The sequence below is a fragment of the Sinohyriopsis cumingii genome, chromosome 2 (genome assembly GCF_028554795.1).
Source record: "Sinohyriopsis cumingii isolate HCF-2022 chromosome 2, ASM2855479v2, whole genome shotgun sequence".
Classification (NCBI taxonomy): domain Eukaryota; kingdom Metazoa; phylum Mollusca; class Bivalvia; order Unionida; family Unionidae; genus Sinohyriopsis; species Sinohyriopsis cumingii.
In genome coordinates this window covers 87,554,682-87,580,211 of record NC_142962.1, presented here as the reverse complement: position 1 = coordinate 87,580,211, position 25,530 = coordinate 87,554,682, and the positions used below count along the sequence as shown (strand labels likewise).

At 32.5% G+C, this 25,530-nt stretch overlaps 1 protein-coding gene across 8 annotated transcripts in view; it reads left to right on the top strand.

Annotated features, from left to right (window-relative positions):
• Positions 1–25,530, top strand: part of LOC149805326 (cilia- and flagella-associated protein 70-like) — a 106,033-nt gene that overhangs the window by 38,991 nt on the left and 41,512 nt on the right. For 3 of the 8 annotated variants that reach the window (XM_089949240.1, XM_089949234.1, XM_089949235.1), the window contains exons 10-15: positions 370–405; positions 8,635–8,704; positions 11,364–11,425; positions 11,880–12,017; positions 13,523–13,552; positions 24,385–24,444. In XM_089949240.1, coding sequence (XP_089805366.1) covers positions 370–405; positions 8,635–8,704; positions 11,364–11,425; positions 11,880–12,017; positions 13,523–13,552; positions 24,385–24,444 — 396 coding nt within the window. Of the gene's footprint in view, positions 1–369; positions 406–8,634; positions 8,705–11,363; positions 11,426–11,879; positions 12,018–13,522; positions 13,553–13,705; positions 13,727–24,384; positions 24,445–25,530 lie in introns of all 8 variants that reach the window. The other 5 variants (XM_089949236.1, XM_089949237.1, XM_089949239.1 and 2 more) reach the window with 5 other exon arrangements.

The following is a 25,530-nucleotide window of genomic DNA, read 5'->3' as shown; positions in this document are numbered from 1 at the left end:
TCCCAGATTAAGTGGTTCATGTCCCAAGGATAGTGTTAAATAGCATACCATACATACTCACTTGTTAATTGAGTCAAACCGCAAACAAAATACATCCAGATTTTCCATGGCATAATGTACCTGCTGACCAGGGTCTGTGTTGTTTGTTCTACTGATTACTCCCAACAAACTGCACAGAACCTGATCTGTGCAGTTTGCAGTTGGACTCAAGGTATAAGTGAGTATATATGGTACTTAGTGTCAGCTTCTCAGCCATAAACCTTGTAAGTTTCATTTCTTTGAACACATGGCCTAACTGCCTGATGCCAGTACATGTATACAAACTAATAACACCAATCTCACAGTGACTGTAACATTCTTTTTACATAGTCGAATACCAAAGCTTCAGAAGGAGGAGCCATCCAGGTTTGTTCCTGATGAATCTCTCATACAACATGGAACTCTTTATCTATTTTTTCTCTCCTTCAGAGTGAACACAGAAAGTCTTTATGCTAAGTGTAAGGGTACTAATCAACACCGTAAAGCAGGAATTGAACATTGTCATTTCATTGTCAGTCCTGCTAATCAAAATTGTCACTTGAATCCCAAATCAATTTATGTCAAAGTGACATGTGATATTATTAGGACAGGAACTGCTGTGACCTAAAACCTTTGTTTTATAAACAATAACTTAAACTGTTTCATTTTTTGCTTCTTTCCCAGTATAATGTTTTTAATTTACAAAAAAAGATTAAATTTTACGTTTTTCAAAAACTCGGTGATAGATAATTGATTATAATTTTTTATAGACAGTCATGCAGCACTTATTGTCCACTATGTTGAAATGAATACCATTACTATGTTTATTGCAGGTTTTTAATGTCACTCCAATTTCTGACTATTTATGGCAGATATTTTTTAAATGATTCTTTTGGTCAGTATAAGCACAGTGGTCCCTTACTCTAATGATATTCCTGTTCCACATTATAAGCCATATTAGCATTATCGAGAATTACATTAATATACAAATTACTTACATCTCAAACATGGGTTCCATGACCATGCCCATGGACTAAAGGGACCATACGGTTTTCAGGTAGCAGCTAAATAGCTTATCCTAGTGTCCAATACCATTTTTAGAGATGTAGTATATATAGTATCCTTGGTGTGTAAATGATAAGCTTTCATATGTTATGGGTACAGAAGCTATGATGTTTCAGTAAAACAGTGGTCAGTATTTTAAACTCCTAAATAATAAATTTGCAGGTCTTACATTGTTTAAGAAATGTCACGCTTGCTAAAAGGAAGTGCAATATTTGATAACTTTTGCTTTTAAATCTTGTTAAGGCAGATTAAACATTACTAGAATTTCAATAAATATCACATGTTACAATTGTAAAAACTATTTTCTTATTCAGATTTATTTACTAATATAGTTAGTTGCAAGTGCTTTGTGTTTTAAAGCTGCATTCACTCACCATAAATAAAAAAATATAAAACTGAGATAATGGTATGACATAATTTTGTGATTTTCGCAGAACATACTGTCACTGTCCAAGTGTCACTGTAAGATTGGCAAAGAAATATGCAGAAAACATATTGTCACTGTCCAAGTGTACATATTGTCACTGTCCAAGTGTCATGATAAGATTGTCAAAGATATAGGTAGAGAACATACTGTCACTATCCAAGTGTCACTTAAGATTGGCAAAGATATATGTAGAGTACATATTGTCACTACCCAAGTTTCACTATAAGATTAGCAAAGACATATGTGGTGAACATACTGTCACTGTCCAAGTGTCACTATTAGGTTGGCAATATGTCTGTAGAGAGTATTTCCTGTCACTAAGTGTCTCTATAAGATCTTTTATGTCTGACCTTAAACATTAAAAGTGTAATTGACCCCATAAAAAATAAATTCAATCATGTGACCACAGTACATGTATACAGTAAAGGGAAAGTTTGCATCTTTATGAAAACCTCATCATCACTGTATATAAATAACACTTCTTTCAGTCCACAACTCAAGGGGGGTTCTTAAAACTAACAAAACCTAACTGCATGTTCTGGCAGCATTTTGGAGGTAAGACTATGGTTTTACAATGCTAAATGCTGCAAAAACATGTTTATACTATTAGTGAAAAATCAGTTTGGGAAAGAATGCAGCTTTAAAACAATGTTTATACATTTTTCTTTTACTTTCAACATTGGAATCAGTGCAGTTTTGTTTGACTCAGTGTTACAAACAGAGCATTTTTTATGAGGCAGAAAATTCTTCCTATTAATAATACTAACATCTACCTTGATAATAAACAGGAGGGGGATCTGCAGAAGAAACACATGATATTCAGTATTATTCATAAAATGTTATACTCATTCCTTGCCAAGCCATATATGATTTCCTTGATGTTCTAAATATGGAAATTTACTATGTATTTGTACATGTTCAAGTGTAACTATCATTTCAAATTTGATATTTGAACAACTCTGTGATCTTAAACTAATCTACAGAAAAAAAGTAAAATCAACCAGGTAGGTAAAATTTTAATATAAAAAAATCCTATAATGCAAAGTATAACTTTAAAAAGGAACTTAAAATATTGTGAATTAACTCCCAAATAATCCTGAAAGTTCTATCACAAATTGAAACAAATAGAGTGTTTTGAATGAATTCTATAATTGAATTTGTTGATCTACCAATATTTTTGAGTTGGTTGATGTACAGACAGTCTTGATATATCACAGTGATATAATCCAGATTGTCTTTGAATGAGTTCGCAATAAACTGCTCCAGTTGCCTAGTGGTTAGAGCATCCACCTCATATGTGGGAGGTCATGGGTTCGATCTCCGGCCAAGTCATACCAAAGACATACAAAAATGGTACTAACAGCTGCCTCGCTTGGCACTCAGCATTAAGAGGTTAGTGTTAGGACTGGTCGGCCTGGTGTCAGGATAATGTAACTGGGTGGGACATCATGCTACGTGCCTGCAACATGATGCCCCAGTGCAGTACATCACTATAAACTGCCACACTGCAGACATTGTAGCAGTATGGCTGAAAAATTGCTAAGGCTACGTTAAAAACCCAAATCACATCACATTACATCACAGTTCACAATAATCCCAACATAGTGTTTTTGTCCAAATAGTAAATGAGCATATTTTAATTCTAATGAATAATTTATGTAAATAATTATTCTCAAATTATATCTGAACACAACTTAAAGTGATTCAATAGACTGAACTTAAAATAGTAATGAATAATTTTATTTACCAGAACCTTATAAAAAGACCTAAGACACAATAAGATAACCAGGATGTGGGTCACAAGTTTGTTTCTAGAATATTCTCAACTGTGCAAATAAGGCTAGACCTTTAATTCAGTTATCAGTAAACAACTTATTTATAACTGTTAATATATGTAGTAGCATTCATGACTTAGAAACTCAATGTAATGAAAGAAAAACTTATCTTCCGTACAGTGTCAGGAACGGTAATTGTAGCAATGATCATCGTAAACATAGTTATAATACCATTAATTTCTCCTGGAATCCCTTAAATAATAACAATGGTGTAGATGTTATGAATTTAAGTGAGGGTTTACACTCAGGGTAGTCGTGGAAAGATGGATCAAGTGAAGTTGTTGTTAACCTCATCCAATAATAATGTACATTTATTAGGATTCTCAGAAACAATATTGTCAGAAAATCATAGTAAAAGTTTCTTATTAATCAATGGCTGTGTGTCCATCTAACTTCCATATGTCCCATCAAAGCTGTAACTTGTTGTTTATTTGATACACCAAATGATCTGACTTTCTGAACACTGTCAGGGCTGTAACTCAATGTTTATTCAATACACCATATCATCTGACTTTCTGAGCACTGTCAGGGCTGAAACTGTATGTTTATTCAGTACACGAAATCATCTGACTTTCTGAGCATTGTCAAGGCTGTAACTCAATGTTTATTCAATACACCAAACCATCTGACTTTCTGAGCACTGTCAGGGCTGTAACTCAATGTTTATTCAATACACCATATCATCTGACTTTCTGAACACTGTCAGGGGTGTAACTCAATGTTTATTCAATACTCCATATCATCTGACTTTCTGAGCACTGTCAGGGCTGAAACTGTATGTTTATTCAGTACACCAAATCATCTGACTTTCTGAGCATTGTCAGGGCTGTAACTCGATGTTTATTCAATACACCAAACCATCTGACCTTCTGAGCACTGTCAGGGCTGTTAACTCGATGTTTATTCAATACACCATATTATCTGACTTTCTGAACACTGTCAGGGGTGTAACTCAATGTTTATTCAATACTCCATATCATCTGACTTTCTGAGCACTGTCAGGGCTGAAACTGTATGTTTATTCAGTACACCAAATCATCTGACTTTCTGAGCATTGTCAGGGCTGTAACTCGATGTTTATTCAATACACCAAACCATCTGACTTTCTGAGCACTGTCAGGGCTGTTAACTCGATGTTTATTCAATACATCAAATCATACCAAATTTGCCGTTTGGATGCATTTTGATATGAACAGCAGTCATGCATTAAAATTTGGTCACTGTGGCCTACTCAGATGGTGTATGTAACACTGCTTAAAAGTAATGACTTGTGTCAAAGAAAAAGAAGTATCTTGTGAGCTCCAGCTCTTTAGTTACTCTGGTATTCAAATCTGGTGTTCAATGATAATTTTTCAGCCAACAATTCTAGATTATTTTGATTTTATTTAGTACAAGTTAAAATGAGTTTTTAAATGGAGTATTATATAAACAAAAGTGACCTTTAAAATAAAATATTATATACTGGTATGTGTTGAGAATGGCATACAATTTTATCCTTACAGGAAGACAACAGAACATTCTTGTAGGTAGAAATACAGTGTGATATAATGCTGTCCTACATTTCCTGCATAGTATAGTTTGTTTTGCGTTCTTTCGATGTCTTTAAATGTGGACTTTAAAATGTTTGAAGCCAAAGTAGAACAGAGAGAGAGATGACCTTTTGCCTTTTTTTAATGTATTAAGCAACAGTACTTTAAACTTACTTTTATGGCTATATGGAAGTTGTAATTAGTTTTTATTTCAGAAGGAATATGTTTTTCTTCTGGTGTTAATTTAAAGAATATGCCCTTTGTGTCTAATATTATATGTATACAGATTTATATATTATGCACTAACCATAAAGTACAGTAAGCACTTAACCTAACCAATCACTGCTTTATCAATAACAAGTTATATGCATGTACATTCACTGCCCTATAGAATTATACTTGCTTTCACATACATACATACATTCATACATACATAATCTCTAATAGAATCATATAAGAAATGAACATATTAAAACTAAACCAGCTGAATGCAGTTTTACATGTGGTACATACTCATTTATAAGTCAAGCCAAATTGCAAATAGCATAGACCATGATTTGTTGTTGCATAATGTGCCCACAGATTAGGGTCTGTGTTGTTTGCTCTCCTTATTACTCCCAACAAGCTTCTAGAACCCAGATCTGCTGGTACATTATGCATCACCAAGTCAGCATCTGTGCTGTTTGCAATTATGCTTATAAGCATGTACATATTGCATATTGGGAAGATGTGTCAGTTGGCACACACAAAAGATGTAATGTAACAGCTTGTTCCCTTTCTAGATCAACTGATGTCATCATGGATTTTTTGTCCAGTTCTAAACTGTTATGGCTGTCATTTGTGAAAATTATACCATTTTTGTCCTTGTTCACATAACAGCCCCTGTGATGTTTTGTTGATAAATTTTTCCACAATTAAGAAACATGAAAATTTGAAAATGATGCACAGCTGACAAAGTTCAAGTGCAAAGGAATCTTGTGTTATCTGGCCACATAGGAGACTGAAAATGTAGGCTGGGTTCAGCATTTGGCTGTAATAAAACTCAGTCCATTATTAAAAGGTTATGACAAACAAAATTTTGTGGCCAAGAAGGAAAGGAATTATCAGTTTGTGTAAAATAATAATTCCACTTTGAATATTGATAGTTAAATTAATTTTCTGTTGGCAAAGTTCCTGCATTAGCTTATAATAAAATAAGTGATCCTGAAAATGAAGGAACCTCTTTTTGGTAGAAATGTATCAGGATCTCACAAATTTTCCCTCAACTTACATGATGTCATAACATCAGGTGGTATTATTATATATGCAGTTTTTACATGGATAAAATACTAAATGAGTTTATCAATGTAAATAATGGTCTGGTTATAGCATCAATTCATCTTTGTGATATATTTTGTTACATGTCATCTCCAACAGATTAAAAGAAATTCTGAAAATGTTAGATTACATTTTAGACACTTTTTATACATTCACTTCGGTATGGTTGTCAGCCTTATGTTTTGATATAATGGTCATTAGGTTTAAGGAGAAAGCAAAGAAAATAAAACAATAAAGTGAATTTAAGGTTCTTGTACCATATTTTTCAAGCAGCAATTAATATACTGGTAAATGTAAATTGTAAAAAAAAATAATAAAATTTGTTGTTCTTTCTTCCTGGAAGAGAATACTCCATTAATACAAGTAGATGTTTTAGCTTGTGCATCAAACAGTTTCTTTACTTGCAAATTAGATGAAACATGTATTCTGAAATATCATGCAATTTGCATTAATTTCTTTTTAAAGTAATTATTTCTATATGTGTGTATGTGTTTTGTGTTTGTGTGTGTTTCTTAATTAATTAGTGCAAAACTCTATGTTTTCACAAGTATCTATACAGCACACAAATAATTTTTCCAGTAACTTAAAGCTACTATTTGTATTCCTTTCTTATGTCAAGAAAATGAATATAAAATACAGCACTTACTTACTATAAGGCCCATCATTCTTTTATAAGGCAGGTATGCCATATTTCCAGTTGTATTTATTGGTAGTTAAATTATATATTTAATATACTTTATTGTAAGGAAGTCTCACAGTAAGGTGGTATACTCTATGGCTTCCATGGTCAGCATTATAATGAGAGAGTACTGTATCACGTACTTCATTATATGGCAGTCTCACAACAAGGGTATATACTCTATGGATCTCATGGACAGTGTTATAACAAGGGAATACTGTATCATGTACATCATTTTAAGGCAATCTCATTATAAGTTGGTATATTATATGGCTTACATGGACAGTGTTATAAAGAGGGAGTACTGTATCATGTACTTCATTATAAGGCAATCTCAAAACAAGGTTATATTCTATGGCTTCCATTTATAGTGTTATAACAATGGATTATGGTATTATGTACTTCATGATGAGACAGTTTCACTATAAGGTGGGGTACTCTGTGGCTTCCATGGATAGTGTTACAATGAGGGAGTACTGTACTACATGAGAACACACTACATGAGATTACTTATCTGATCATGGTGTTTCCATGGGCAAAGCAATTTACTTCAAGTACCTCAGCCCTAAATAAGCTACTTGTGTTGCTGTGCCAGAAAACACCCACTTTATCTGACCTGAATCCAGTTACAAACATCACAGAGCTAGATATACTTTCATATCATGTGGCAGCATGTTGGAGTCTTTCCAAGAAGGAATGACATTAACCCTGATCTGTGAGTGCAGTATGCAGTGAAAGATTTGGTCTATTCAGTTTGCAGATGTGTACATCATAATATAAGTAGATAAATACAGTAATAGTACTTTGCAAAATATTAAGTATTAAGTCGTTTGATTTACACCAGTAAATTCAAAGATATGTTAAAGAATTCTATTTTTATGAGCAACTAGACCATTAAATGATCTCAGCTGATAAACAGTAAAACCTGTCTTGAGAGACCACACTTTCTGCCAGTAAAAAGTGGTTTCTCAACAGGTTGTGTTTAATTAAAAGGTTAACACATAATATGAAACATTGATTTTTGCATGAAAAATGTGGTATTTCATGACAGATGGTCTTCTGAAGCAGCAGTCATTCAAGTCAGGTATTACTATATTAGATTCGAAAAATAAAAATTTTCAAGAGTTAGTTTTGTTTATGTTATATTTTAACTTTAAGAGCAACCTGTTCTTATCATTCTTTATTCTAGTGAATATTTAATACAATACTACAAGTCTGGTTGTAAAAGTAATTTATATATCTGTTTCCATTTTGTAAAATTCAGATTGATTGAACAAATCTCTTGGGCCATTGACAATCATCTATGAACTTAGTTTGGTTCCAAAAGATATATGTGACTGTTTCATGTCATACTTTTTAAACTGTATCCTTTATTGATCAAATTGCCACCTTATATTTTGTTACAATGTAATTCTCTTGCTTAAATCTATCTAGAATATACATGCAGTATGTATGTATGTATGTATGTATGTATGTATGTATGTATATATGTGTATGTATGTATGTGTATATATATATATATATATATATATATATATATATATATATATATATATATATATGCATATATATATATGCATATATATATATATATATATATATATATATATATATATATATATATATATATATATATATATATATATACACACATACATACATACATACTGTTACTAAACTTTGATATTTTAGCAATGAAAGTCTTTTGGTGTACTATTGCTGTTAATTTAGTTTTTTATTAATCCTTTATCTTTATTTCAACAGGATGATGAAGGTTCTATTGGTTTCCATGGTGTTGCTTTTGTCAATCTAGCCCCACTTCTTTATCCAGGTGGTAAGTAATGAAAAAAACATTGTACACCAATTAAATTTAAAGATGAAAATGTATTGTCACTCCATTGTCGAATGTTTCTTCTTGTGATTTTTATGGGTTCTGATTTTCAGACACTCCCACTTTTGTTTGTGTACAATAGATATCTTAGTCGTTAATAGATTTACAATAGATCTCTTAGTCATTAATAGATTTACAATAGATCTCTTATTCATTAATAGATTTACAATAGATCTCTTAGTCGTTAATAGATTCACAATAGATCTCTTAGTCGTTAATAGATTTACAATAGATCTCTTAGTCGTTAATAGATTCACAATAGATCTCTTAGTCGTTAATAGATTTACAATAGATCTCTTAGTCGTTAATAGATTCACAATAGATCTCTTAGTCATTAATAGATTTACAATAGATCTCTTATTCGTTAATAGATTTACAATAGATCTCTTAGTCGTTAATAGATTCACAATAGATCTCTTAGTCGTTAATAGATTTACAATGGATCTATTAGTCATTAATAGATTTACAATAGATCTCTTAGTCATTTATAGATTTACAATAGATCTCTTAGTCGTTAATAGATTTACAATAGATCTCTTAGTCATTTATAGATTTACAATAGATCTCTTAGTCATTTATAGATTTACAATAGATCTCTTAGTCATTTATAGATTTACAATAGATCTCTTAGTCATTTATAGATTTACAATAGATCTCTTAGTCGTTAATAGATTTACAATAGATCTCTTAGTCGTTAATAGATTTACAATAGATCTCTTAGTCATTTATAGATTTACAATAGATCTCTTAGTCGTTAATAGATTTACAATAGATCTCTTAGTCATTTATAGATTTACAATAGATCTCTTAGTCATTTATAGATTTACAATAGATCTCTTAGTCATGTATAGATTTACAATAGATCTCTTAGTCATTTATAGATTCACAAGAAAATTGAGTGACCAGCTAGATATCAGTGAAGCCTAAGATGAGTCTGTTTGTCAGTCATGCTAAGTTAGATTTGACAAATCCTGTCAAATATCAAGCTCAATTTGTGTAATTACAAATAGTTATAAAAAATAATAATGAATCGCCAGTAATAAATAACAAAGCTCTGTCTTGACCATTTTTCAGAGTAGACAAAAAGGGGACATAAATACATAAGTGGTCCCCTTCTGTTGTTATTAACTAAAACTTAGTTTTCTACATAAAGTGATACAGTTTGAACCAGTCAAAATACATTTTACAGAGCCAGATCTAATTGCCTGCTACAAATGCATTTTGTACAAAAAAAATTATTTGCATGAGATACAACTCTCCCTAATTATTACATGGTAGTCAGAGTCCATAACTGTTGACTGCGCTATGTACAAAACCATGTTATATTCAGAACAATGATATGTATTAAACAACAGTATATTGAGAATAGGATAATATGCAGAACCATGATATAGCAGGCACTATTAACATTTGTTCAGTAATGATGTTTTGAAAAAGAAATGACAATATAAGACTGACCACTCCAGTGGCCTAAGAGGTCAGAGCATCTGCCTCAGATTTGGAAGGTCACTGGTTTGAACTCCAGCTGAGTCATAACAAAGACTTTTAAAAAATGGAACAAGCAGCTGCCTTGCTAAGCACTCAGCATTAAGAGGTTAGTGTTAGGACTGGTTGGACCAGTGTTAGAATGGTGTGGCTGGGTTGGACATGATGGCATATGTCTGTGGCATGATGCCTCAGCACTAGACATCATTATTAACTGCCACACTGCAGATACTGTAGCATTTTGACTGAAAATTGTTAAAGCTACATTAAAAATCCAAATCACACACAATATGAATCCATGTTGTTATACGTTGGTATGATTTTTGTCAATATCAGGAATCATGCTACAGTGAAGTGTATTATAATGGAGAGAGCTGTACTAAAGAGTTTTGTGTCATAGCTTTAAAGAATAAAAAGGACAGTATGATTCATTGCTACTGCTTTTTATAACATTGTTATCATATACTCACCTATAATGTTTTACACATGGTCACTACTACTGTTTGTATGAATCCTATATGTACTTACTCATCCTTGGAGTTTTGTGCCTATTCTATTGTAGCAGTAGATCAATTGCTAGTTTTTAATAGCATTTGTTGTGAAATTGTGCAGTATGTATATATGTATGTATGTGTTTGTGTATATATATATATATATATATATATATATATATATATATATATATATATATGTTTAGGGGCCTCGAGTGGCCGAGTGGTCTAAAGCCCTCTTCGTTACGGATCACTGCCATCTCACCTCTGTCTGCATGGGTTCAAGTCTCGGATTCAGCCAATGTGGGTATGTGAGAAAGCTTGCCAGTAACTTCTCGTGGGTCGGTGGTTCTTTCCCGGGTTTTCACGGGTTCTTCCTCCACCATTAATACTGGCCACCATGTATAGCCTATCGTGTGCTGAAAAAAGGTGTTAAACCCTACAACAACAACAACAACAACATGTATATGTTTGTGTGTGTGTGTGTGTGTGTGTGTCATTGTAGAAGGTTTCATGGAAGATTGGTCAGTTGACCAAATGAGCTTCTTCTTTAAATAGTCATTGTTGTTGTTTTGTTATTATTATTATTGGGATAAAATTATTGTTTTTATTTGTTTATTCTATAGTTAAGAGGATCCGAGGAGCATACAAGGTTCATTCCTACACAGATCAAGCCCTGTATGAAAAGGTGTGTAAAGGGCAGAAGTATAATTGTAAAATGTCCAATTCTTTAGCTGTCCTCTTGTTACATATTTTGCCAATCTCATGTTATAATTATTCAGATAAGAATGTACAAGATGGTGATAATAACCTGATGGTGATATGATTATGATTATGTATACTAATTTTATTCTTAGGATGTTGTGCAATGAGTTTAAAGTTTTCAAAAGACTATATACAATAAAATTGGAATCATCTGGATGCATTTAGAAGAAATAAGTCTGATGATAAATACCAGAAAACTATTTTGGTCCAGGGACAGTTCTTCAGAGTCGTATCACCAGGCATATAAAGTCTTGTAATGATCAATATCGTCATGTAACAATATATAGAAAAACTTAGAACATGTAAATATTGAAGTCATCTTATACAAAGTTTAGAGAAACCATTTTGCATAATTTTTTTATATTTTCTGTCTTCAGACGAAGAGAAAACAAGGGTTGGGTGATGAGGCCAATAAAATTGCCCATAACATACTGAACCACAGTACTGCTTCTCCATTCCCAAAGAAAGGGGGCAAGGAAAAGGATGAAAAGAAGGAGAAAGATTTGAAGAAAGGGGTAAGCACACATGATAAATTCAGAAACTCTTTTACCTAATACACAGTAGAAAACAGATCCCACATTGACATGAATTTTATTTAGTCTAATTTCCTCTCAAGCCTAATGACGTAACTGATTACTGTGAAATAGCTAGAAATTATTAATCAGCATGGAACAAGATCATTCATTGTTAACATCCCCAGTGATGCATGAATACGTGATTTTTTCAGTAGGATATGCTATAAATGAAGCAATAACAAAACCAGACAGTAAAAATATCACATTTTAGTGGGGAAAATTATGCAGAGAAAAACATGTTTTAGAGCTAATTGTTGCCTAAACTATATTGGTTCGATTTTTTTTTCTTGGTTAATTAATGATAACATTTAGGAAATTCAGATAATTGTAGTCACAGATTATATATGTTGTAGGGTGAAATATAGTGTACTGGCCAAATGGCATATGTTGTAGGGTGCAATCATAGTGTACTAGCCAAATGGCATATGTTGTAGGGTGCAATCATAGTGTACTAGCCAAATGGCATATGTTGTAGGGTGAAATATAGTGTACTAGCCAAATGGCATATGTTGTAGGGTGAAATATAGTGTACTAGCCAAATGGCATATGTTGTAGGGTGAAATATAGTGTACTAGCCAAATGGCATATATTGTAGGGTGAAATCACAGTGTAATAGCCAAATGGTATATGTTGTAGGGTGAAATCATAGTGTTCTAGTCAAATGGCATATGTTGTAGGGTGCAATCATAGTGTACTAGCCAAAGTCACCCGTATGATATAAAATTGCTTAAGAAATATGTAGGAAATTGCATGATATCATGTTATTAACCTTTGTTATATGCATGCAGGGCTTGTTTGCTTATTTGATATCTTTTTTGTTCACTTGTACATTATTTATAACACAGCAGACATTTTATATTTCAAATTTTATAGTTTCTTTAAATTAGTTGTGATAATATCTTCCAGCATTTAGATATTAATTTGATGATAGTATAGCTATAAAATAGATTGGCATCAAAGAAAATATAGTCAATAAATATGTTGGTCCTTCAATTTGATTGTTATATAACATGACAAGAAAAGGCATATGAATTGAGATTTTAAAGCCATCAAGTGTCACATTGCCTTTTCAGGAATTGGTTTGGATTAATCACTTCAGTGGAAGTCTTGTGCATATAATTTTAAAACATTGATTCTTGTTTGAAAAGTGAAGGCTGCTTCAATAATTTTGTTTCCTTTGAATACAGCTCAATTTACATAAATGCTTCATTTACCTAATGGTTGTTTCAGTAGAAATCAAAGTTTCAAAATTTCTGGAATGTTCAGCTGTTCATTTAATGAATGAGACCTGACCTTAGTATCTTTCTAAAAAAATTAATATGTGTATCTACATTTTGTTGCATGTTTGTTAAACTACTTTTTTCTTCTAAAACTAAGCTTTAGTTTCAGTGAATTATATAGTAATTTTATTTTCTGCACCTCAGAATTGATTTTAAACTTTGCAGAGATCCAATAGTATAGCACCTGTTGATGAGGTTTGTACATTATACCAGAGTTGTTACCATGGCAATCATGCTTTTTCTGCACTTGTATGGGGAATTTGGTGTTTTCACCCGTTTATCCTCATTGGTCAGAGCACATTATCATCATATTTCATCCATTTCAGAAATAATTTTTTTTCTTCACAGAGTCTGTTGAATTTAGCAGAGGTAAAAGTAGTGGATAGTATCTTTGAATTTGCAGAAAACGTTGTTAATCCCATCTAATTTCACAATGATTGTGGCCAGTGTGATTGAATATTGTAATTTTTATTTCCTCATAAAGATTTTTAACCACCTTTTAATCATTTAGAATATTGAACATTTTTGTAAATCATTTACACAAAGCAAGCCTTCAGAATGATAAAAATACATGGCAATTTAAATTACTATTTGGTCAAAATATTAGGAAAGTTACTGATTTTTTTTATTTTGAATCAGAAATTGCAAAGGACAAATCACTTATTAACAAGGAAATACTATTTATGGACATAATTGGCATTTGATCAAATTTTAGAAGCATATTTTTATTGTGTTTAACTCATTGTCCCCAGGAGATTATTTTCATTTTCACCCAAAAAGGTGGTATAGTCTGACTATACATCCCTGTTTGTTTGTACCCCCCTACCATTTCAATAATGGAAACCTTTAATATGATCAAAAGTGCAAGGAACTTAGTCAATTCATTCACTGATTTACAATTCCTAACTTGACTGCGAGTAGAGTTTCCCTAACACTGTCATCTTCTGTGGGTTTCACACTTAATGAAAGTTTTCAATATAATAGACGGACATGCTTGAGATCCATTTCCAGTTCCTGGACAAGTCCATTTCTAGCAAAGGGGTGTGTGCATGATTACAGATGTACATACATCATGTCATCTGCTTCCAATATTTACAATGTCAAATTAAGCAAAGGAAAAGAATGACAATAGCAAAGTTGCTTTTCATGTGGATTTAAGAAGTGGTTTAATTTCTCTGTTCATGTGTGCAAAGGAATATAATTCCAAACTCTCAACGTAATGGTAATTTATGGAATTATCCAGCAGTTACCAAATAGGATCAACTACGTCATTATGTTGTCTAATGGAAATAAACTAGCCCATAGTGTACGTAATATGGCACCATGTTATTACGGAAAGTCCATTAAGCATGAATGATTCAGGGGATGCCAGTGTTAGTGACATTTTGGTCACAGTCAGGTTTGAAATTATAAATCAGTGATTCAGCTGACTTAGTTCTATGCACTTTTTATCACATTAAATGTTTTGTTATTGAAATCAGTAGAGGGGTACAAACAAACAGGGATGTATAGTCAGACTATAGAAAACAAATTCTCTTTTTTTACTTACAATTGCATCCAACCACTTCTGTTTCAAAGAGATTTTTGTTTTGCCAGATGTTTAGGTATATAAGAGATGTTGTTTTCAATTGACTATTTCACCTGTGCATGAGCAGGTGAGTAAAAGTTGGAATTCTTTTTTGTTTAATTTTCCTCATTGAATCCATGATTTTTTTTGTCCTGGTCCCTTTTTACTCCAAATCTCAGACTTGCCCTACTTTATACAAAGATTTGTCTATGTGCTGTTTGTGCCAGCCTGTTTTGAATCTAATGACAGGAACTCTAACATCTAAACACAAAGTCTGGTTTGGGACTGGCGATTTTCTTGCCTAACAAAAATATCTGGTCTAAAAAATATGTTGTTCTAGCTGTATTTTTTAAAACATGAGTTGAAATTCTGCATTGCATGGTGTCATTGTAAAGCTACATCATTACCTTTTTCTGTAATTCCACCAGCTTTGGTCTGTCATGCATTGGGATGATGTAACAGAGCTTGGAACAAGAGTGTTACCTCATGATGCAAAATTCAGTATGTGGGGATAATGAGCTTAAATACATATTTGTTTAGAAACAATAACTTTAAAATTAAAATGTGTTCATGGGGTGTAATTGTACAGAAAGAATAAAATAGTTTTTAATAATTGCAATATTTTATTAATAATTATATTTGATTTAAAAAGACACAATGAACAAATTAAAGAATTTTGGTAATAGAAGTCATCAAATGTAATGGAAATTTTTTAAGATAATTACACTTTGCAAAATAATGGGATGAATACTACTAGAAAATTGGGGTTGAAGATATCATTGTGAAATGGTTATAAGTACAATAACATAGTATACATTGAGCTGCTTACATTTTCTTATATTTAGTTTTGTAATTCTAATGCTAATCATTATAAATATTCAATAACATTTCATAGCATAGCTACTATTAAAAATATTTTTAAAAATTCGTCATAAAAGTAGCATTTTAGAAGAACTTTACTAAGTTACTTATTCTGAACGTCATCATATCATTCATTGCACCTCACATTCAGTACACTTTTATTGATTTATATTTGCTTTATTAACGGCATCAGCACAAACTCAGAATATGTGCACAGCAACTAAAATTATTTATTCAAATTTTGAAACAATATTTTATTAAATTGGGTTATTATTTACAACATGTTCACATTCGAAATGTAACAAATTATATTTGTTACCCTAACTTGTTTACTTAGTATGTGTTTTTCATATCTTTCTATTAACCATTTATTTAGCCATTAATGGCATGCTATGGCAGACACATTAATAATGCTGATTTACATTTTGTGTTTTTCTGTTAATCCATTACATTTTGATGGTCCCAACTAAAACAGCAAAAGTAGCCATTTTGATTCCTGCTGACTATGCATTCATCTGTACAGTCACAAATCTGTATGTCTACCTGCTCCATTTTAGCATGATAACACAAAACCTATTGAATTTAAAGTTATTAAGTTTTATACACACTTTATCATGGACATGAGTAAATGACCTGATTAGAGTTTTAGCCCATTACTGACATTTTTTAATTTTTTACACATTGTTGAACTTTTTTCTATTATGCTTTTTGATGGAAACCTTCTTTGCACAGATAACTTTAGATAAACAAATAAAATTTTGCAGTTATTTTGTATTCATATGTAGGAGACCTGATTAAATTTTCAAGTCAGTATAACAAGTTTTAAATTTCTTATGAAGTTTTCTTTTTTAAATTTAGCATAATTTTAATCAAAATCCACTTAACTGCAGTTTTTCACTTTTTAAATACATTTTTGTACTTTTACTTTTTTTAAATGAAATTTTTCTGACCACAGTTTAGGAAAAATTATTTAAGGTAGACAAATACCATTGACTGACATGTTTGTATACATCAGTAGATAACCTTATTTGATTTTTATGTCATTATATCAAGTTTTAAAATTTTGATTCAGATTTAACTTCTTTATACCTTTTTGGGTCTGCTGTGTGTGCAGTGGAGGTGTATGTGTTTTACAAACACAAAAAAAGCCTTATTAACTTAGTTAAAATGGCAGTCTTGCAACAAGCTAGGTCAGTAAGCAAGAAGTGGTTTCAGGTCAGTATGTAACAAGTGGTTGCAAGTCAGTATGAACAAGTGGTTATGTAAGTCAATATTTAACAAGTGGTTGCAGGTCACTATGTAACAAGTGGTTACAAGTCAGTATTTAACAATTGGTTGTAAGTCAATATGAACAAGTGGTTTCAGGTCAATATGTAAAAAGTTGCAGGTGGAAATGATGCCAGTGATGGAAGGTCATTAAATCAAATCAGAACAGATTTTGAAAGCTTACTGTATGCTGCTAGGTATTGCAGCCCAGATACATGTACTATAATGATATCAGGACTACCTCCTTGTGTGGACACCAGGGTGAAAAAAATCAATGATCTGATAATTGACCTATTTGAAGACATCAGCCTACAGTACATTCCACAATACACATCTTTCTTTCTTCAGAACCAGGATGTTAACCTAAGCCTCTACCACAAAGACAAAATTCATTTAAGTACAAAAGGAACCTCCCACCTACTGAGAAATATTAACATGTGCCCCATTTTCAGGCACTATAATGAAGAGTACTGTCTCTACTGTGGAGAAACTATTAGCATGTGACACAGGTATGCCATCATGGCAAACAGACTGACTGCTTCAGATGCCATAAATTTGGACATAAACAAAGACCATGTCAATCAACGTATTATACATACATGCTCTAGGAAGCTGGCAAAGAGGAGGATGAGAGTACTTAACTTATAAAAAATCTAAATGTACCTAATGAGGCTCTTGATTCTAATTATTCATTGGACACTATTGTAAATGCAAAAGTTAATGGATTTTCAGGGTCTGTATGTGACTTTGAAGATGCTAATATATATGAACATTTAAATATGGAAATAGGATGTCAGAATGATAAAAGTAGTATGGAGGCAATCTCATTGAGTACCCATTGCATGATGACATACATATAATTGATATGAAACTAAATACATAAGGTTTTAACATAGGTCACTTAAATGTACAAGGTATAGTGGGAAAAATAGATCAGCTTAAGTTAATGTTGTCTTCTAAGGAAAATAATATACATGTCTTAGGACTCACTGAAACCAAATTAAATGCTAACCACAATGATAATCTATTTACTGTCAAGTCTACAATAAACCATTAAACAGGGACAGAAAGACATCAGGGGGAGGTCTTGTATACATTAGGGAAGATGTAAATGCAGAGAGGCGACTTGACTTAGAGTCACATGAGATTGAGAGTATTTGGGTGGAAATTTCTCAAAATAATGCAAAATCATTCCTAGATGGTTTCATTTATAGGCCATCTTCCTCCAAAGCAATTCGAAATGATAACTTCTTGAACCAGATGGAAAATGTTTTTGCACAGGAGAAAGAAACATATATATTCTGCAATATAAATAAGGACTTTCTCAATACTCAAATAAGGAACAACTGGATAGAATTCATTGAATCATTAGGCCTAGTCCAACTGGTAAATGAGCCCACAAGGGTAACAGAAGAATCAAGTACTCTTGTTGATCACATTTATACCAGCCTATCAGACAATGTGGCTTGTGTTGATGTACCGAATGTTGGTCTTAGTGACCACCATCCTACTTTTTGACAAGAAAGGTTAAATGCGAGAGAATAAGAAAAATACACACAAAACAATCATTTACAGACAGTTCAAATTTTTTAATGAAGAACAATTTCTCAATGACCTATATAAAGTTCCATGGAATATGATCCAAAATTAGGATGACATAGAAGAAGCTCTGAGGGTGTGGACTGACTTATTTATGGATGTAGTCTCTAAGCATGCGCCACTGAAAGTACATCAAGTAAAGAATGAAATCCAACCTAATTGGGTTACTACTGAAATCCTAGATGCTATGAAAACACAAGACCAATTCAAGGCTATAGGAAACCATGTACAATATAAAGTATGGAGAAATAAAATAAAAAGTATGATTAAAAAGTTTTAAAAAAAGCTTTATTATCAATCATTGCTTGATAACCAAAAGAGCAACATAAACTCCATTTGGAAAGTCTTCAGTGAACTCACTGGAGGAACAAAGAGAGATCAGACAAATAAAATTCACTCACTTCTGGTAAATGACACCATAGTCACTGATGACACTGACATTGCAAATGTTTTCAATGATTCTGTCACCAACATTATCACAAAATTAAAAGAACCAGTGATAGAAAACAAATTTATTGAACTGAAAAAGTTCTGCAGCAGCAAAATCTCTAAGGAGGTATGTTTCTCTATCCACCAGTATAAAAAACCTTTGTTAAAAAATGTCTCAGTGAACTTGATACCAAGAAAGCTACAGGACTGGATCAGATTGGTCCACGACTCAATCAATCTTCTGCCTCTGCTGTTTTAGATAGCATAACATTCATAATCAATTTAAGTATTGCAACTTCATCTGTCCCCAAAATATGGAAAACTGCAAAATTAACTCCTATTCACAAAGCTGGTTCTAAGGATGATGCTAATAACTAAAATAATACTTATCTCAACATAGCAAAAAAGGACAAATCGTGATAGTGATTAGTAATGAACTATGTCTGACATGGAAGGATACAAATTTGCAAATGGTCTGTCATGATAGACTACTTGGTGTTTTGGTAGATAATAACCTATCATGAACTGAACATATCAAACATATCAGTAAAAAAGTCAATTCAAGTTTATGGCTTCTCAGTAGGATAAGACATTTTCTCCCTGAAAGGCACAGAAAACTATTATATAACAGTTACACAAATTAACCCTATTTAGACTACTGTAATACAGTATGGGGTAATTCAAACAATAAAAAAATAGAAAAGCTGGCACATCTTCAAAAAAGAGCATTTGGGCTAAAATCAATCCCAAAATAAAGCAAGGAAAATTTAGCTGGTTAGTTATGAATATTACTTATTAAAGACCGAATTCATTTCAGAAAAGCCAAATTAATGTACAGGATATCCAATAATAGTGCTTATCAATATTTACAATCACTATTCCAGTATAGGCTACCTGGCAATAATCCCCACCTGTGATCCATGTCTACCAAACAGTATAAAATTCCCAAACCAAATAAGGAATTATTTAAAAACAGTTTCCAATACTCTGGAACATTGTTTTGGAATAGTATTCCAGTTGAGGTTAGAAATGCCCACTCTATTTCCTTCTTCCGAGCCCACTATATCCAGTCGCTTCAGAGATGCATAAAAAATAAATAAATTCCTTTGCATGAGGACCTCAAGGTAGATTAGTTCTTAGCTAATTGTGTTACCCTTTTTAAGTCAAATCATTATTATTAAGGATCCTAGTTCTACCAGATCATGACTATATCATAAGGAAGTTCATCTACTTTGCCAATAAGTGTAGAAATGTGCATTAATGATTTCAAATGGTGGTGGATTGTACAAAAATGTTCATCATTGTGTTGCATCAAAATGTTCATAATGAATATACAGAACTCTTTGATATACAGAGGAGCTCATCTAAACTTCATAAGAAGATCAAGCACCCACAAGAATGATGAGGAGAGACTTTTTACCAACCATTTGGTTATTTGGCAGAGCAGGGAATTTAGTCAAGACATTTACACATTACATGTTAACAAAACAAGTTACCATGTCTTATCAGTGACAGTATATATTAAAATAATATTAATTAAGAAAGAGTAAAGTCATAATAAACTGAATAAGCAAATTTGATGCTGAAACAAGGTGGATATACTTTTTAATGTGATCTAAATGAATTTTCGATATATGTGTATTCCAGACTAGTACTGATCTTGTGGGATGGCATAATCTGCACTTTCTGGAGTATGTCCTAAGATAGGCTTCAGATACTGTAAATGACACAGTGTTAAAAAGCATAAAATATGCTTGCTAAGTTTTATGATGAGTGTGTGTGTGATTTTGATTTTTAATGTAGCTTTAACAATTTTTCAGTCATATTGCTACAATGTCTGCAGTGTGACAGTTTATTGTGATGTCTAGCACTGAGGCATCATGCTGCAGACATGTAGCATGATGTCCCACCCAGTCACATTATCCTGACACCAGGCTGACCAGTCTTAACACTAACCTCTTAATGCTGAGTGCCAAGCGAGGTAGCTGTTAGTACCATTTTTGTAAGTCTTTGGCATGGTTCAGCCAGGGATCAAACCCACTACCCCACAAATTCGATGCGGACACTCTAACCACTAGGCCACCGGAGCGGTCAGTTTTATGATGAAGGGATGTAATTGAGATAAACACTAATGACTACATAAAGACAGATAAGGATGCTTATAATTGGGGCAAGATGTTAGTATGCACTTTTTTAAATGTGCCATGTAATTCCACTGCATGAGCTGATTAATGTGTATATATTACTTTAAAAATGATCTGATTGATATTTTTCTATAATGTGAAGATGGTTCATTGTCATTAGGTATTCATGCTACCAGTATATCACACAGTATTTGTATTTATATTCACCAGTAATTTACTATAATTTGATGTTGCTAATGTAAACATTCAGTAAAATTTGATAATGCCAAAATAGTCTGATTTACTGTATATCTTTAGTAAAGCTTTTAATTTTACTGTCACCCAAAATAGATAATGATACCATTTCTGCATATATATGCAATCTTTCCTAAGAAATAAGTCCAGAAAGAACATAACAAAGAATGCAGGGCATTTTCATTCTTATTTGTTGGACAAATATAGTGTACATAGAAAGGGGAGATCATTATAATTTGTTTCTGAATTTCACTTAAAGGAATCCTGTTCGAATGCTAGTACATGTTTCCTTATTTTGAGGGCCTCAAGGTAGATTAGTTCTTTGGATGATTGTGTTATCTTCTTTAAATTAAGTCATTAATATTCTTCTTCTTCTTCTTATTATTATTATTATTATTATTATTATATAGTGAGGTTTAGGTGGCATTTAAATTTGAATACATCAGCTTCTACAAGCATGCTTCAAATGTCTGTCCTATGTCAGACAGTTTTTATTTGGTTCCACAAGTCTGTCATATGTTAGACAGTTTTTATTGAGTGTCTTATGTACAAACATGAGTCCATCCTACGTTAGACAGTTTTTATTTGGTGTCTTAGAGAGTGCTATATGTTCAAAACTTGCATGCCTTGGCAATGTTTTACCAGGACTGATACAAGTCACATAGTCATGTTTGTCAAGTGATGGAACTAGTTTTGTGATGATTGTCATTTATCTTCTGTACTGTTAATGTTTAAGTGGCTGATTTTGCTTTCCAATTATGTTTGTGTTGATCTGCTAGTAATTCTGGATTCCAAATTTTTCCCTGATCTGATAAATTTTAATAAGATTTCAAACTTTCATGGAGCACTCATTTCTCATTTAGCAGTTGTACAGATATACTTTGACTTCATCTGTGAAATGTAGATGAAAGATCAGGATCACATTTCTGTCATTGTCCACACTAGTGCTTGCCTTTGTCTCATTTTCCCTTATACTGTTCATTAGTGTGCTTGCCTTTGTCTCATTTTCCCTTATACTGTTCATTAGTGCTTGCCTTTGTCTCATTTTCCCTTATACTGTTCATTAGTGCTTGCCTTTGTCTTATTTTCCCTTATACTGTTCATTAGTGCTTGCCTTCGTCTCATTTTCCCTTATACTGTTGTTAGCAATCAGATTCTGAAACTTGATAGGTGTATATTCACGTTGGAAGGTACATTCCACCGAGGGCAGAAGTTGGTCACAGTGACCAACTTTTGTATGTTTGTATGTGAACATTTTGCATCTAAACTCCATTTTACTGACATTGTTAGATGTTTTCATCTTGGAGTTTTACCTTGGAGGGTTCTACTTACATTGTTTTAAAGTAGATCACAGTGACCACTAAACCAAGCTCAATGATTATATTAACTTTCACATTTTGCTCAGTTTCTTTGTCATTGATGAATGTTCACTCCTGAGTACTATTCTTCACCACAGATTGAACTTAGTGGTCACAGTGATTGATATATATATATATATATATATATATATATATATATATATATATATATATATATATATATATATATATATATATATATATAATTTTTAATTTTTTCCAACACTGATGTATGTAGTCATGAAACATGATGGGTTTGTTCATCTTGGAGGATACTACTTTCTCCATGAAAAATAGGTTGTATTGTCTTACTTCTCATAGTCTTGTGATTATATTAGGCTTTTGCATTTAACTCACTTTCTCTGTTATTGCTGTATGTGCAATAATAAAACTTGTAGCGTGCCTTTTACCTCAGTTGAAGGTATTTCTCAGTGACCTACATTTCATGTTCTAGCAGTTATGTTATAGAAGCTTTGTTTTTAGCTTATTTTCTCTGTCACTGTAACAGTTGTGTGTACCATCATGAAACATTATGCTCATCATGGAGGTACTGCTCCGGTGGCCAAGTAGTTAGAGCATCTGCCTCAGATGTGGGAGGTCATGGGTTCGATCCTAGGCCAAGTCATACAAAGACTTACAAAAATGGTACTAACAGCTGCCTCCCTTGGCGCTCAGCATTAAGAGGTTAGTGTTAGGACTGGTTGACCAGGTGTCAGGATAATGTGGCTGGGTAGGACATCATGCTACATGTCTGCGACATGATGACCCAGTGCTAGGCATCACTATAAACTGCGACAATGCAGACATCGTAGCGATATGACTGAAATTGTTTTAAAGCTACATTAAAAATCTTAATCACACATACACACACACTCATCATGGAGGTACTACTCATAATAGTAAAAGCTATGTTAGACTTAACTATTTTTTATACTTCAGTGATTATGTTAAGGTTTTGCATTTGTTCAGTTTCTCTGTCACTGTTGTATTTAAAATCATCCACTCATCAGAGCAAATATAGGTCACAGTAGCCTATTTTGCACACTTGAGTGATTGTGTTCAATTTACTGTTGCATCTACAGTCAATAAAATTTACTGATGGGGGTACTATTCAACCCAGGCAAAGTGCATCACTTTGGCCTACTTTCATGTTCCAATGATCGTGTAAAGTTTATGTATATAGCTCAGAGTCATGAAATTATTGTTTATAATTCCAAGCACAGTTCTATCAAGAAATACATAAACATATATATATATATATATATATATATATATATATATATATATATATATATATATATATATATATATATATATATATATATATATATATATATATATATATATCAAAGACTTCCTGAAATTCTTGAAGAACAAAAAGTGCAGCAAGAAAGTTAGAAAGAATAAACAGCCATCAAGCTGATACTTTGGAGTCTAGTGTATTGTTTTGAAAATTGCAATTTTAAAAAGCATTGTCTGTAAGACATGATTGGCATCAGAAGGCTGTTTGCCAAATAATGATTAAGGCTATATTTATTAATGAATCTTGACTGCTGTATTTTTCTGTAGGATCATCATCATCAAATTGATCATCATGGTCATTCAAATCATCAGGCCCATGACCCCAAGGTAACCATGGATACCTGATAAACCTACTGATAAGCCTCAACAGTTAAGACATACAAAATATAACCTGATAAGAAAAATACCAAACTTTTACTCCTTGTATTCTCTCCAAATCAATTTATTTTCTGTGATTTCAAAATGTAGGAAGTTTGAATATTTTAGTCATGATTCTTTGATCTAGCCTTTGCATTGTAATCACGTGACATATTAGTATGACTGATGTTCTTCAACAGTTAATCCTGTCCCACAGATTCATTTGTCAGATGCAGTTTTGAACTTGTTCTCAAAAACCTGTGGATAGACTTCAACCCAACTTTGCAAAAAGCATTGTTGTGTAAAGGTCTTATGATTTTTGCAGATGAAACTAACCTGCATTCAAATATGGTTGCCATTACTAATAAATAGAAAGATCTTTTAACTTCTGATTCTTTAAAATTATTGAACAAAAGTTGACCAGATTTGACAGAAAGTATTCTGTCACAAAGGCCCATTAAGTCCTTACAAAAGATGCTAATCTGTCATCAAGTATGGACACTGCTACTATAAAAAGAAAAATCTTCAAACAACTTCTTCAAAAAGTGACTGTTATGATAATGATGATCTGCCATCAAATATGGCCATCATTACTAAAACAGAGAAACCTTTTGATATCTTCTCCAAAACTGCTGAATGTAATTTCTGACCAAATTTTGACAAAAGGCATTGTAACTTGAAAACCTTTCACTTACTTAAGAATGCTGCTAATCGACTTTCAAATATGGTGGCTGCTACTTATAAATGAAATTGCATAACAGAGTAGGGGCAAGTGTAACAGAATGCATCTTTTCATAAAGACCTTTCAAACTTATACAATGAATATCAATCTTCTTTCACATTCGGCTGATGTTACTAAAAGTAGAAAGACTTTTCAAATTATTTTTTTCTTGACTACTGGTAAGCTGAAGTTGATCAGATTTCACTAAAAGCATCCTGCCTTAGTTTCATGATGATCTCTTCTTGGCCATTGCCCCATGGCATTTGGTTTTTAGGTAGATATCTGCCAGCTGATTGATGTCAGGGCCACTTGGGCCTCTTGCATGACATTTGATA